The sequence below is a fragment of the Cetorhinus maximus genome, chromosome 3, assembly GCF_964194155.1.
Source record: "Cetorhinus maximus chromosome 3, sCetMax3.hap1.1, whole genome shotgun sequence".
NCBI lineage: Eukaryota > Metazoa > Chordata > Chondrichthyes > Lamniformes > Cetorhinidae > Cetorhinus > Cetorhinus maximus.
Window position 1 is genome coordinate 102928413 of NC_135881.1, and position 16754 is coordinate 102945166.

General features: G+C 41.9%; 1 protein-coding gene across 5 annotated transcripts in view; it reads right to left on the minus strand.

Moving 5' to 3' along the window:
- The window catches only part of dync1i1a (dynein cytoplasmic 1 intermediate chain 1a), a 326943-nt gene that overhangs the window by 190656 nt on the left and 119533 nt on the right, over positions 1-16754 (minus strand). For all 5 annotated transcript variants that reach the window (XM_078538780.1, XM_078538775.1, XM_078538777.1 and 2 more), the window contains one exon: positions 3730-3816. In XM_078538780.1, coding sequence (XP_078394906.1) covers positions 3730-3816 — 87 coding nt within the window. The remainder of the gene's footprint in view (positions 1-3729; positions 3817-16754) is intronic.

Genomic DNA, 16754 nt, shown 5'->3' on the forward strand with positions numbered 1-16754 from the left:
GGGGGCAGGTCATGACTCACACATGGGACAAACCCAAATTCAGCATGGCCTTTTGAACTCAGTGCTGAGTTTAAATAGATTCCATTTTCACTGGAGTAAGCACCTTATCCCAGTGTGAGTCACAATTTTTTATAATAGTAGACATAAATACTTGTAAAGGGTAGATAAGATCTGTAGAACTGTCAAGCTGTCAAGTTATTTAAATCGCCTGCCTTTTAAAATTAAAAAAACAGCCTTCCTGTGTCTTGGGAGTTGAAAAAAATCGTTGCTTGCAGTTTTAAAGAGGATTGTTGACATAGCCCCAATTGCTATCACTATAGCATTATTACTGCTTAACTGCTTCCACTACCTGTCATTATCACAGTGGGGAGGGCTTCAAGTTCTCAGTTTGATTGACAGCTCCAAGAGGTTATTAAAGGATCTGCTGCCTTTGATATGGGGCTATGAATACAAATGTGTTTTTATAATGGGTTAAGTAATTGAGAGGATTTAAATGTATGATACTTAGAGCTTTATTTTATATAATCTCAGCGTGACTCCTGATGTCTGTCCATGGTGGATACTGGGTAAGTTGGCAAGGAGGATGCAAGGGTAAAGAGTGTTGGGTGGTAAAGGGCAGTCAGTTGGCACTAAATTGGCATAGGGATTATAAGGGCTGGCACAGATGACGCATGGAGAGGGGGTGTCAGGGGCAAGGGCTGGAGGGCCTAATACTTACCAGCTGGGATGAAATCCCAGAGAACCAAGGCAGGCCTTGTAACCAGCCCACAGGGGCACTCGGCAGCCTCTGCGGCTGCCTCCAATAAGGCTGCAGGCTCAACTGCAGTATCAAACTGTAAATCCATATAAATCAAATGGACTGTTCCCACAAAAATTATTTTCACCAATGCAACAACAGGTCCATTTCCTTACAAAACACCATATCAATCTCCCCATGAACAATACAGAAGATATGGATAGAAAGCACCTCATTCAAATTTAGTTGTCAAAAAGACTACATTCAAACAATCTTAGTTAAACAAGTCATTGCATGAGTATGTGTTTTGATTTCTGCTGAAAATTATTTGTTTACCACTAGAATTTGGTTATAATACGGTTGAGTGAAGAAGCCACCACTGTTGATTTGATTCCCTTTGGCTCTCATTGTGAGATCTGATTGCTAACCCTGTTTCTTTCATAACAGAAAAGCTGCAGCAGTATAAAATAGAAAATCAGCTTGATCAATCGGTTGTAATTGCACTGCTGGTATCATCTAGTGCAGGCAGTGCCCCCTTCTGTCAGAAGGTGTGACTACAGTACTTAACAGATTACATTACACAGGGACAGGAACTCAATCTGGTTCTTAAAATAGATTTGTTTCCTAGCACATTTATGTTGAAGTCCATCAATCATTTTTGTATCGTCTTTGCACCAACACGAAAGTAGCTCTATTTTGGAGGAGGTGATTATGCTGCATAATGTTTATCCAAAACCATGACAGAATGCAGAGTTTTACGTGAAAATGTTTATTTTTGCTCCATCCAACCTTGCAATCAATTCTTATAAGCATATTTATTTTTTAATGTAATCTTAAAAACAGATGCATTAATTTTAAAGTTTAGATGGTGGCTGTAAAGTTTTCCAGAAATGTTGACTCCTGAGCATGTTGTCTTTAAGTTCACACTATCTTCATGACACCAGTATTGATATGCTGTGCATATTAACATTTAGGAATGCAAGCATCACCACAACAGTGGACAGTTTTACACTAATAAATTATCACCAGGGCCAGAATTCTTGGGTCGGCGATCGGGGACGGGGCCCGCTCGCTGACACGTAAAATGACGCACAGTGACATTGGGTGCGCGTCATTCGGATTTCAGTTCGGCGGGCGTGCACCCAAGTCAGCTGCGTGCCTGCTGAGCTGTCAAAGGCCTATTAAAGCCATTTTAAAATCAATTAAAACACTTAAGGGAGCTGCCCATCCAATCTTAAGGTTGGCGGGCAAGCGAAGAGCCCAGGCAGCCTTCACATTTATCATGGAACCTCATCCATGGGCGGGATGAGGTTTCATGAAGGTTTTTAAAGTTTAATGTAAATTTTAAATAACATTCATAGACATGTCCCAGCTCAAGTGACACTTTCACATGAGGGGACATGTCTTAATTTTATTTTTCATTCTTAAAATTTTCAGAACTTCAACTAATCTCCCAGCAGCTCTTTGCCTCTGGGAGATTTCTCTCCCCGACACTCCCCGACTCAGGCAACGCCAGCCCACGCCCCCCCCCCCCCCCCCCCCCCCCACCTCCACCCGCACAGGGGGCGCTCAGCGCTTCTGGGTGTGCATCACACTGGGCGGGCCTTAATTGGCCTGCCCACATAAAATGGCAGCACCCAGCCGATTGGGGGCACCGATCGGCTGTGTGCCCACCCCCACACAGGGAGAAAAATCCCCCCCCCCAGCTTTCAGAATGAATGAAATTCACCAGAATAGTAGAATATTATGATTGCAGTCTATTCAACGCCAGTGCACTCAAACATGTACAATTCTCAGATTGATACATTTAGTAAAAATCCTTTCTTAGTTAATTTTAAGCACGGACATCTTAGACTTTAAAACACAAATAATATAACTTGAAATTTATCCAATATATAACTTATATAAAGTAAACTGTATTAAATTTCTTTTAAAGTGGTAAATAATTTGATTACTATATGTTCTGACATAAATACAAATAACAAGCGAACTAACAGTGTACCATAATGTAGTGATTATGTTACTGTGCTAGAAATTCCCTAAACGAGAGTCCGAACTTAAGAATTTGCAATCAGTTTTTTTTAATCAAAATCTGGAAATAAAAAGCTGCTATGAGCAGGAGTGAGCATGAAGCTGTTGTGATAAAAATCCAACGGGTTCACTGATGTCCTTAGCGAAGAAAACTTGCCAGCCTTAGTTAATCTGCCCCGTAGGCAACACCAAACCAACACCAATATGGTTAACCTTTAACTCGCCTTTAAAGTTGTATCAAATCTTAGAAAGTGGCTAACCATCACCGCCTCCTCAGGGCAAGTTGAGATGGATGATAAATGACCCCCACATCCCTAGGTTAGATTATTTTGAATTCAATGTAGAATTTGGTTCCATTCTGAGGTAAATACAGTTACAATTTATGAAAAGCTTTGATTTATCTGCTGAGAAGGAAGTACACTGTTAAAGTTAAAAGCAATTATGATGATTTGGCGCAGTGTGGGAGTTGGGGAGGAAGATCAAAGGCTGGTAAGGAGAATCTACTTCTTCCCGTTAACAATTTTACTGAAAAATTAGGCAAAAAATGGGTCAAAACTAGCACCCAAACTTAAAAGGTGGCAAGTTTAAAACACGATTTTCTCCAGTGCATACTGTTTCAAGCATATAAAACTGTCAATATTGCTAACATTACTCATTCAACGACACTGACGCCATAAATCACAAATTCTTGAGTTAGAAAGATTTATGCAATTTCAGTGGTAACTGCCTAGTGAGCTCAGGCTTGAAAGGGCACGAGGTTAAAAACATTAAAGAGCAGCCAGATTACACAATGGGTGAACTCATCATTGGCAGTCTAACCCCAAAGTCAACTCCTGAACTTTTGGCTGAAACTTTCTGTTGTACAATAAATTCAACATTGAACATGGTTTAGCATACAGAACACAGCAATCCGCATAGGTTCAAACAGATTCCACAAAAATGGAAGAATGGCAATGGTCTACCTTCTTTAGTTTCATCTTTCTGATCTTGGTTTTCCAGCTCCGATTCAGTTCCTAGATTCAATTCAGGAATCTCATCATCTTCATCCTCTAAGAAAGAGGGGGGTAAATATCGGAATTAGGTCTGTTTGTGGATCTTATATCAGTTGTTGAATTTTCTCCTATTTTATACAAGTACAACAGAGTCTGCAATTGATAGCATATAGCATAAGGTGAATGTTCATCATAAACTGCGGGAACAAAGGTTGACAACCTAAATGCAGGTGACGAAGGGGGAAAGAATAAAAGGGAAGGCAAAAGTGATTCATCTGACTAAATGGATGATAGTACAAGGCTATAGGGCGTGGTAATAGGACAAGTAGAGAAACAATAATGTGTTCAGAAGAGGTGTAAATTGCCTATACCTACTGTCCAAAAATACAAAGGCAGGCAGTGCAGAAATGGGGAATTGATGGGGTAGATGGAGAAAAACTTATTCTGCTAGTTGGAGAGTCCAGGAAAAGGGAACATAACCAGACCATTCAGGACAAAAGTTAGTAAACACTTCTTCATGCAAAGAATGGTAGAAGTGTGGGACAATAACACACGCACAACAGTACATTTTAGCTCAATTAACAATTTTAAAATCGGAGATAGACAAGTTTTTGCTAGACTAAGATATAATGGGGGCATGGCAGGTAGATGGAGTTAAGACACAGATCAGCCATGATCTCACTGAAGACTTGCAGGGGCTGAATTACTGACTCCTGTTCCTAAATTTAAAATGCTGTGACATAATTTCGGAATACAAAATACATGTTTTAATATATTGCTGAAAAAAAGAGTAATGTTGTTGAAGCTTTTTGCCTTGCACTCGTTAGGACAGACATAAGATTGCCAAATTTCAAAGGGAACAACAATTTATACTACATGAGAAAAGGGCGCTGATTGGTTGGTAAATCAACTTTGATTGGTTGAGGCATGGAGAAAGCATCAGGGAGCTACTGTCCCCTATCTTGTTGTTTAATTCAAAAATTCAATGCCTGGGCATTTGTTTTTGTTTGCAGAAGACAGATTCCTGTGTATGAATATATGTAGCTTCCAGCAAGCTTAAGTGAGCCACATTGTGAGCCTGACTGATAATCTTAAATTGATTGTTAGTGTAATTCTTAGCACACACAGAATTGTTCAGCAAGTGCTGTCCAATCACAGAATCATATCTAACATAGACATAATGTTCTGAGTTTTGTAAACATGGTTTGTTGAGTATGGTCAGTACTCTGCCTGTTGTGAACAGCAGAAGGGACATGTTGTTTGACACAATCCGCCAGTCATTGGAGTTTATGGCCTATACACCTGGCATCGCACTGCACTGAAAATCATATCCCACATTACTCATGTGTGACAGGTAGAACATATTTTTGACTTGGTGGCGACATCCGTTAATGGAGAATGCCATTCGTGTTGCTACTGCATAGTAGCGGCGTGAAATGGCTAGTTTCACCTGTTGCTCAAACTCTTAAGTCACCGTACCCTTCCAGGGTAATTTGTGGTAGACTGGGCACTTTCTAAGTTCGAAAGTGGTGGTCTTAGGCCCATCCGAGAATTTGCGCGATACACAGCGAGCGATGATTTGATTGGGGTAGCCATTATTCTGCAGGACAGCTTTGATGTGCCCTGGTGTCAAGTTTACACAGTTAACCAATGGCTCGGCCCCTATTGACAAGATAGCCAATAAGGGCAATTTTATAGTGCGTGGAGCTGTCGAAATCCGAATGCATATATTGACCAGAGAAAGGTTTGCAGTAGACTGTAGTAGAGGACCCATTAGCTTTGACAGCCAGTCTTTCTTTTCAAGCAATACTCAAGTTCTGTGCTACCTACTATTTTTAAATTTATTCCAACTGCAGAATTAAAACTCTCATTTGGAAAATATAATGATATATATTTCGCTGAAAAATAAGGGGCCACAATTTTCTAGAATGTGTGCGTGTTTTATTTGGATTTTTCAGCACTTTATTCGTATCAATCTAACATGATACAAATAGTAAATTTGTAGTACTCCCTGGATTATAAATAAGTGATGATAAATAAAGGAATAATCTTTTTTGTCATTATGGAATTATATTAGTAATGTCTGTTACAGAGTAGCTTACAGTTTAAAACAAATTGCTACATTTTTGCTGCAAATGCTAGGTCTCTACATGAGGGAGACTGAAGGCTATGCAAACATTAGCCTGAAAAGCTTTGTGAACCTGGTCACCTATCACCCAGCATCTCATTGTACATGCAGTTCTCACCAGCTTCACTAATCAACTCGCTTCTGGGCACAATGCTTTGCTGAACTAAAAGGTTAATGACTTTGAGCTAAAGAGTCTTATCTTAGCATTAGGGCAACCAAAAATTAGGTCAGAAACAAATGTAAGTTCAGATGATTGAGGAATATTAATACAACCCACCCAAAGTTCCACAATCTGATTTTAGAAGAAAATAAAAAGAGGAAACCATGTTTCATGCAGATGTTTTAAGCTTCTTTGATGACCCCTAAAATTAGTACAGTTCTGCTTGTTCCTCAGCTATCACAAGCCAAAAGACATTTTTCACCTGAAGATCAGATAGATATTTGGCAATTACATTTCTGGAAAGGTTAACAAATGTTAATTGCATTGCAACCTGTCACTGTAAAAATAAGGGGCCGTGATTTTCTGGAATGTTCATGTTATCTGGAGTTTTCAGCTTCCTGTTCATATCAATCTAACATTACACTGTAATTTGCTGGAGCGTAGATCCAACTATGGCATGGTGAGATCAGTGATGAATCAACAACTTTGTGAAAGGCACAGTCAATGGCTTCCTACATTACTACAGTGACTACACTTCAAAATTACTTCATTAGCTGTAAAGTGTTCGAGATGTGCGATGGTTGTGAAAAGCTCTATGTAAATACAATTCTTATTTTAAACCCCGCACACCACCACACGTCTCCTACACACCCCAACCCCGATAAATCAATGGCATTACAGATAACTGAACAAATGCCAAAGGTCAGATTGAAGTGTGGCACCAGAAGGTAAGTGAACTGCAACTTCTAAAATCAACCTTAAAAGGTTAACTACAATTTAGAAAAGGTTTAGAAGGCGGAAAAAAAAAGTAATCTGTAGTTTGCATAACCCCATCATGAGCACTTTCCCGAAGCCCCAGGTGGGTACCCTCATTTAAAGAGTAGTGATGCTTCCTGTTGATGATTCACAGGTTCCTCAAATGGAGCCTTCAGGGGTACATGGCTGCCATCAATAGCCCCCTGCACACTGGCAAAATCAGTAATTGTGTACAAGTTGATGGACCTGTCCCCTTGTTGTCCAAAGGACATGCCTTATTTATTGGTCGGATGAGAAAGAGGGCATCTGTCAGGTCCTCATAGCTCCTTAGCTGATGTTTCCTTCAGTCAGACACTGAAGAACTCTGAAAGAAACCAGAGCAATAGAAATTCAGGGCCACTGTCACCTTCACTGCTGGGGACATGGCCCTGCAGAAGGTGGACTGGTTCATGGCGAATCTTAGTGGTGGCTAATTCATTCCTTGCTGAAACGCAATCTGCATACACAGAGCTCCATAGATACTGCTTCCAAAAACATCTGTCCCCTGCACAGAGTATCGGGGTTTGTATTGAGATCAATTCAGTCTCTGGCTATGTTGCCTCAGGCAACATGCTTGCTCCTCCTCCAGGTTATCCATAATCAGGAACAGGGCAGTTCCCAGTGGAAGGGCCATTACAATGCTTTCACCTTCCTTATATGTAGAAATGGTGGGGACAGGAGCACTGAAAGCAATTGCCTTTAGGCACTAACAGGCTTCTGGATGGTAAAGCTGGCAAGAAAGAACTGCCAAAAATGGGAGATTTGGGAAAACTACTCTTAAAATAATTTACGGGCTGCTGGACCGAGGCTCCATGGTCTAATGGTCCTTCTGCTGGCCTCCCAGGCTGAGAGTCATGTCTTGGGCATAAATCACAACAATTCTAAGTCACCCAACCCAGAACGAAAAAGCAGTAAAACTGGGAAATAGGGATACTGGTCTGAACTGATCTTGTATACCTTAAAATGGAACACCAGTAAAAACTGGGAAATAAGAGTACTGGTCCGAACTGTTTTTTCCTTTTGGGAAATCATCAATTTTCAGACTAAGTAGCTGTGCACGAATAATGCTGTCATTAGCAATCACCATTGACTATAATGGAGGGCTGAGCAGAGAACAAAATTTTATCCGCTTTGGTGAGGCCAACAGTGAAGTGGTGCAACTGTGTCAGTATCCTAAATTGCCAAATTATTTTCTACAATTTTTATATATTAGCAATATTCATAATAGATTGTTCATCAAACATTATGGCTATTCTAATTTTTCACAAATAAATGCAAAGTCCAAGGAAGTCTAAAAGAACATTACTGCTTTAACTCAGAACTCACTTCAGTTCACTTTTGAATTTGACACTGGAACTTGAATGACATTTATACAGCATATACAATATACAACGTTTGTGATGACCTCATTAATATGTTGCGCACACATCAGGTAGGTAATCAGGTTATTAATGACAAAAATCAGGAGTTCATTTTTACCCACCTAATAAATATTGGTGAAAATAAGTAAAAAACCAACTTCAATTATCTTAAAATGTAAAGACATAGCTCCCTGCTATTTTACTCAGCCACACCAACCAGCTGCCCGCACCCCACCCCCCCACCTCGGCAAAGTCTGCCATCAGGATGCCAGTAAAATTCAGCCCAATGTTTTTGAAGCTAATGGTCAGCTTTGGCAGTTTTCCGGGTTGCTCTGCAGGTTTTAACCTTTATCAGATAAAATGTTATCCTCAATTGTGGCCAGGTCTTCACAGTCAATAATAGGAAACACTTTGTAATAAATTACGCTAATTTTAGGCTGGAGCTTAGAATGTTTACCAAGTGTTTTCTACACATTAACTAGCAGAACTTTAGAATTCTAATTATTGCATAGTCACAAAGCATGGATAGTTTTTGAACATAACTAACAGAATAGTAATGTGAGCAAAAATTTTCAAAAACATTATATGTGGGATATTGTATAGGCCATGAGAAAGGTCATTTAACAGAATGATGTAACATGCTCTTATCAGAATTAAGCATCCTGGAAACTTGCCCCTGTGGGTTACATTGGCTTTGGATCATTACCCACAGTGTCTGAAGCCTAACAAATACAAGCCATATCCACAAACGTTAGTTACATCGTTAAGCATAGTTGTTTTCTAAAAAGATACAACACCTTGCCTCATTGGCTAGTTACATTATTTGTGCTGTAGTTCATTTGTCTAACCAGACTGATCAATGGAGTGAGTGCACACCTTCAGATTAAAGAATTCTGAGTTTCTTTAACTATCTACAAATTATAAGTAAGTGGCTCATTTTATATTAGCAAAATACAGCCATCCTAATTCTTATTATATTACACTGCGTGGGCTGAACTTTCAAGAGGGAAAGGGAACTGTGGTAAGGAAAATCAAGATAGAAGCCAAAGGGAAGCTAACTTTAGTTATTCTGTTTAAACTTTTGATGACATTTAAAAATTAATGGAAAAAAAACACTAAATATGGGAGCCTCATGCTGAGAAGATTCAGGAGATGTGTCCATCTGAAAGGTTATGTAAACTCTGGGCCAGACCTTCCAGTCTCCAGGTCGTCAGAGACCAGATGTACTACAGAATATGTATATAAGGACCCTGTGGAAATCCTGACATGTGGACTTACTTCTGATCCATAATTCCTCTGCTCCCCCGGACCTTCCGTGAATGTACCAAATATGCCTTTGAGTCACAGAGACTTCGGACAGTTCCGCAATATTTTACCCAGGAAATGACAGACAGATTGAAAACTAATCCAACCTCTGGCTAGCTACACAACTGACCTAACCCACCCCCCTCCTGACCAACCTGAACACCAGACCAGCATCCCGGCCACCCGACTAACGCCCCAATCCAACAACCCACTCACTCCCCACCTGACCCACCTCCCCCCTTTATCCATTCAACTCCCACCTTGCCCATTCATTCAATAACATTCACACTGTACCTTTAAACTTACCATACAACAATCAGTGCCCTAAAAAGGGGACATGTCCTGTCTTCCCCCGACTCTACTCCGCTCTGGAATTCTCTGAGGGATGCTGCGCTGTGCATTTCTGTGAAAGCTGGGCTCGGGAGACCCTGGCAGAAATGCGCAATAGCATCGAGTCTGGGGACTTACGAGCGCAGCGGCAACCCGATGGTCACTACCACTGCTCGGAAGGTACAGGCCTCTGCACACTGCGTACCTAGTACAATTTCCTAAATTTGCATTGCTACTTGGAGGTGCAAAGGCTACAAAAATAATTACCTGCTAATGATAAACTACAACTAGGGAAGCAAATGAAATAAGACACCTTTCCTCCAGGCACAGACTATCTGAATACGCAGAAATACTATTATCTTATGGTACTTTTAATACTGGCACAGGAATGTTGCTGAAGTTCACAAAGGTTAATTAGATTTATTCCAAGGCTACAGAAACCACACCTCGAGCAGAAATAAAAACGAGTCCATATAGTCAGCTTGCTGCAGCAGGTACTTCACAGTAACATAAGAAATAGCAGAAGTAGGTCATGCTCAAGCCTGCTATGCCATTCAATAAGATCATAGCTGATCCTTCTGTATTTTGAATTCCACATTCCCATCAACCCCAGATAATCTTTGATTCCCTTGCCTAACACGAATCCACCTACATAAAAGCAAAATATTGAGGATGCTGGAAAAACTCAGCAGGTCTGGCAGCATCTACGGAGAGAGAAACAGAGCTAATGTTTCAACTCTGTATGACTTCTTCGGAGCTAAAGAGGTGTAGAAATATGATGGATTTTAAACAGTTTAAGAGGGGGTGGAGCAAAATAGAAGGTCAAGGATAGGTGGGAGCTAAGGAGAGGTTGACAACGATGTCATGGATACAAGACAAAGGGAGGGTTCATGGCACTATTAAAGACAAAAGAAGGCGCTGATAGTAGCATGTTATGGCACAGCAGATGATAAATGCTGAGCTGTCCAAATCCCAGAGGGAAACTTGAAACAACTGCCACAACTATTTTACAATTTGCATTTATTTAGAGATGTGTGCCTTGAATACAGTAGTAATAAGACCTCCAAGTCTTACAGGTTTCTTACAAAACTAAATTAAACCTTTATTAATAAAAAAAAATGATTTTAAGCACATACATAGGTTTACAAATTACTACTATGATAACTCCTAGCCCCCCTGGTTAACTCCCAGATACAACTCCATTAAGGCAACAGTAAAAAACAGATTTTAAAAGACCCAGGCAAAGTAACACGATACCCTGAACAGTTGAACACAAAGTGATAAAAGCAAAATACTGCAGATGCTGGAAATCGAAAACAAAAACAGAGCTGTTGAAGAGTCATGCGGACTCGAAACGTTGACTGGGCTCCTTTCCACGGATGCTGCCAGACCTGCTGAGTTTTTCCAGGTATTTTTGTTTTTGTTTGTGAACTCAAAGTGAGTTTTCTTCACTTCAGTTCACGTAGACAGCAACTTGAGGCTTAGAGGTTGGGGGCTTCTCACACTTGTTAGATCTTAGAATTCCTCATCTCCTTACACATACATGCCTTTATACATGTTTCTCCCTTTTTAATGTAAATCCCATTGTTTCAGCATGTCTTTTCAACTCTATGCTTCTAATAATAAGAATCTTTCACAGTACCAATTTTATCAGTAAGCTTTGCTAAAAATAAACACACTGTTTGGCTTCAAGTGCAACCTCTTCTGAAATTCAAATTACTCTGGCTTATCTAAAAATGCAAATGCTCCTTTTACACCTCACATTCTAAAAATTCAGCCATGTTTACCCAGTTATATCAATGCCTTCAGACCAGCTGTCTTTAAGACGGACACACACACACACACCTACCTTACAATAAATTCCAGTAACATTATGAAAATTATATTTTCCTGACAAGCATAAAGGTAAGATAGCAGAATGTATTAATAGCAGAACAAGGGTCAGTGGTGTATGAAAGCACAACATAGAAACAAGTGACAGACAGCCCTGTTGGGGGATATAAATAGATAAATGATTTCTAAAAATTTTAAAATTGCACTAAAAAAAAAGGGTAAAGATGGAGGAGAGAGTTCATGGTCTGAATTTGTTGAACTCAAAGTTAAACCTGGAAGGCTTTAATTGGAAGATGAGGTGCTGCTCCTCCAATTTGCGTTGGGCTGCACTGGAACATTGCAGTAGGCCAATAGCGGACATGCGGGCACGAGAGCATGAGGAAGGTTTGTGTCATGCTTGCAGACTGAGAGTGAAGGTGTTCTGTAAAGCGGTCAACCAGTCTGCGTTTAGTCTCTCCAATGTAGAGGAGACCGCACTGGGAGCAACGAATACAGTACACCAAATTCAAGGAGGTGCAAGTGAAACGCTTCTTCACCTGAAAAGTGTTTGGGCCCTTGGGTGGTGTGGAGGGAGGAGGTAAAGGGGCAGGTGTTACACTTTCTGCAATTGCATGAGAAGATGCCGTGGGATAAAGATGAGGAATTTGGGGCGATAAAGGATTGGGCCAGGGTGTCACGGAGGGAGCGGTCCCGACAGAATGCTGATTGGGGGAGTCAGGGGAAGATGTGTTTGGTGTAATCTATTTACCTCTGCCTTAAAAATATTCAATGACCCCACATACACCTTTGGAGGCAGAGAGTTCCAAAGTTACACAACACTCTGAGAAAAAATTCTCATCATCTCTGTCCTAAAGCGCAACCCTTAATTTTAAAATAGTGCCCCCCTAGTTCTGGACTCACCCACAAGAGGAAACGTCCTTTCCATGTTCACTTTGTCGAGACCATTCAGGATCTTATATATTTCAATCAAGTCATTGCTCACTCTTCTAAACTCCAGTGGAAACAAGCTCAGTCTGTCCAACTTTTCCTCATAATACAACCCACTCATTCCAGGTACGAATTTAGTAAACCTCCTCTGAACCACCTTCAATGTATTTACACGCTACCTTAAATAAGGAAACCAAAACTGCGCACAGTATTTGAGATATGGTCTCACCAAAGCATAACATCCTTACTTTTATGTTCAATTCCGCTCATAATAAAGGATAGCATTCCATAAGCCTTCTTAATTACTCGCTGTACCTGCATTCTAACACTTTGTGACTCATGCACTAGAACACCTCGACCCCTCTGCACCTCAGAATTCTACAGTCACTCTCCGTTTAAGTAATGCTCTGCTTTTTTATGCTTCCTGCCAAAGTGAACAATTCACATTTTCCCACATTATACTCCATCTGCCAGATTTTTGCAAAATCACAATGGTCAGGATTTTCCGTGCCCGCTGGCGCTGGGCATGTTCGGTGGGATGAGCGGACAATATGGCGCGATCGGTTTCACAACGGCGTGAAACCAGTTCGGAATCGTCCGCTCGGCCCGCGTTTCCCGCCATGGGATGTCAGGAACCTCATTATAATACGTCTGCATATCATTATTAGGCCAGCCCACCGGAATCGTCCCCAGTCCGCTGGATCGTACACGTCGGCGGGAAAGCACGCCCACGTGTTTCACAACAGCGCATAAGAGACGTGCACTTTGAGGGGAACTTGGAGGTGGGCACACAGGAACTATGTGCAATGCTCGCCAGGGTCGCCTGTTGACTTCAAGCTTGAGGCACGTTGAGGGTGAGAGGGGGTTGGCAAGGGCTGCCATGTGGTTGAGGTGACTTGTGAGTGGAAGCACCAAGGGCTGCCTTGCAGCTGAACTGCCCTGCGGTTGAATACAGCGCAGAAACAATGGGGGGGGGGTAGGGTGGCCGAGGGAAGCGGCCACGCATTAGGGATACCTTATATAAAGTGACCATTCCTCTGCAACTGAGACAGTTCAAGTGCAGCCTTTGATATAACTGAGCCAGGCTTCTAACTTAATCTGCCCATTCAAGCAACGCAGAGGCATCAAAGCGCAACCAAGTGCTCCAGAGCACAGCGTGCAGTCCATTGTGCAAAGCTGCAGTAGTCAGGTGGAGTGGGGTGGAGTCTCAAGCAGCCAGGCAGCGCACTAATCTCTGGTCATCCAAGTGGTGGCCAGCACTCTAAAGGGAAGAATCAAGGTGCCTTCAGACTTAACCAAAACAGGTTCTTAATACACCTATGCTAACCCATGTGTCTCTCTCTTTCATCCCGCAGGAGCAATTCATCAGGAGCATGGAGCCTGGTGAATTAGCTGTATGACTGATGGCCTACAGAGGGTGAAGGCAATGGAAGAGAGCGCGACTGAGGCTCCTGGCTGCGCAGAGGGAGGAGCAGCACCCTCTGGAAGAAAAGGCAGCTGGAGCTCCCGCACATCCCGCCAAAGAGCCACAGCGAGCCATCGCTGGTTGGCACCTAGCGACATCCAGGGTCTTTAGGCGCTGCCTTTCATTCCTGCAAGTGACCGGGAACCAGTGTTGCTGAAGATTGCACACATCTAGGGAACTGGTCGGTCACATCTGGCACCTGCTGCAGGATTTGGTGCCACAGAAGGCATCTACTACCTGTGGCCATGAAAGTGACCACGGCACTCAATTTCTACGCCAGTGGCTCCTTTTAGGGTTCCACAGGTGACCTCCGTTGGGTCTCAAAATCCTCCACCCACAAATGCGTCCATGAGGTCACAGGTGCAATCTTTGCGAGGGTACACAACTTTGTGCATCTCATCTGGGATCAGGACAGCCAGGATGCAAGAGCGATTGGATTTGCCCAGATACCTGCCTTCCCATAGGTGCAGGGAGCGATATGCTACACTCACATGGCGCTCAGGTCTCTGTTGCAACACACAGTCAACTAGGTCAACCGCAAGGGATTCCATTCGCTGAATGTGCAGCTGGTATGCGACCACCAGAAACACAGTCTGCAGGTGTGCGCACAGTTTCCAGGGAGTGTGCACGACTCCTACATCCTCACTCGGTCACAGATCCCTGAAATTTTCCAAGGTCCACAGAAGCTTCAGGGATGGCTCCTCGGGGACAAGGACTACCCGCAGAGGCCGTGACTAATGGCAATCATGCAGTGGCCTCAGACTGACCATAAGACATAGGAGCAGAAGTAGGCCATTTGGCCCATCGATTCTGCTCTGCCATTCAAAGAGATCATGGCTGATCTGATAATCCTCAACTCCACTTTCCTGGCTTTTCCCCAAAATTCTTGATTCCCTTAGTGATTAAAAATCTGTGTGTCTATCTCAGCCGTGAATATACTTAACAACACAGCCTCTACAGGCCTCTGCGGTAAAGAATTCCACAGATTAACTACCCGCAGAGAAGAAATTCCTCCTCATCTCTGTCTTAAATTGGTGACCCCTTGCTCTGAGGTTATGTCCTCTGGTCCTGTACTCTCCCACAAGGGGAAGCAACCTCTCAGCATCTACCATAGTAAGCCTCCTAAGAATCTTATGTTTCAATAAGATCACATCTCATTCTTCTAAACTCCAATGAATACAGGCCCAACCTACTCAACCTCTCCTCATAAGAAAGTCCCTCCATACCCAGGATCAACCTAGTGAACCTTCTCTGGACTTCCTCCAATGCCAGTACATCTTTCCTTAGCTAAGGTGACCAAAACTATTCACAGTATTCCTATTCACAGTATTCTAAGCGTGGTCTAACTAGTGCCTTGTATAGTTTTAGCAAGACTTCCCTATTTAATACTCCATTCCCTTTGAAATAAAGGCCAACATTCCACTTGCCTCACCTATTACCTGTTGAACTTGTACGCTTTTTGGGATTCATGCACGAGGATCCCTAAATCCCTCTCTGCTGCAGCTTTCTGCAGTCTTTCTCCATTTAAATAATATTCAGCTCTTCTATTCTTCCTGCCAAAGTGCATAACCTCACATTTTCCCACATTATATTCCATCAGCCAAGTTTTTGCCCACTTACTTAACCTGTCTATATCCCTCTGTAGACTCTGTCATTCTCACCACTTGCCTTCCCACCTATTTTTATGTCATCCGCAAACTTAGCAATAATACATTCATTTCCCTCTTCCAAGTCATTAATATATATTGTAAATAATTGTGGCCCCAGCACTGATCCCTGTGGCACTTCACTAGTTACAGGTTGCCATCCTGAAAATGCCCCCCTTATCCCAACTCTGACTTTCATTAGTTCGCCAATCGTCTATCCACGCTAATATACTACCCCCAACGCCATGGGCTCTTATCTTATTAAGAAGCCTTATGTGCTGTACCTTATCAAATGCCTTTTGGAAATCCAAATATATTACATCTACTGGTTCCCCTTTATCTATCCTGCTTGTTACCTCCTCAAAAAATTCTAATAAATTTTTCAAGCATGATTTCCGCTTCATGAAGCCATGCTGATTCTGCTTGATTATATTATGCATTTCTAAATGCTCTGCTATTACATCCTTTATAATAGACTTTAACATTTTCACAATGGCAGATGTTAAACTAACTGGCCTATAGTTAACTGTTTTTTGTCTCCTTCCCTTTTCGAATAAGGGTGTTACATTGGCAGTTTTCCAATCCTCTGGGACTTTTCCAGAATCTAAGGATTCTTAGAAGATTACTACCAGTGCATCCACTATCACTGCATCTACTTCCTTTAATATCCTAGGATGCAACCTATCAGGTCCAGGGGACTTATCGGCCTTTAGCCCCATTAGTTTCCCTCGTACTTTTTCTCTAGTGATAGTTATTGTATTTATTTCCTCCCCCTCTTTTGCCCCTTGATTATTTAGTATTGGTATGCTATTAGTGTCTTCTACCATGAAGACTGATGCAAAGTATTTATTCAACTCCTCTGTCATTTCCTGGTTCCCAATTATTATTTCCCCAGCCTCATTGCCTAAGGGGCCTATGTTCACTTTGGCCTCTCTCTTCCGTTTTATATATTTAAAGAAGCTCTTACTGTCCATTTTTATATTACTTGATAGTTTACCCTCAAAGTTTATTTTCTCCCTCTTTATTATTTTTTGGTCATCTTCGG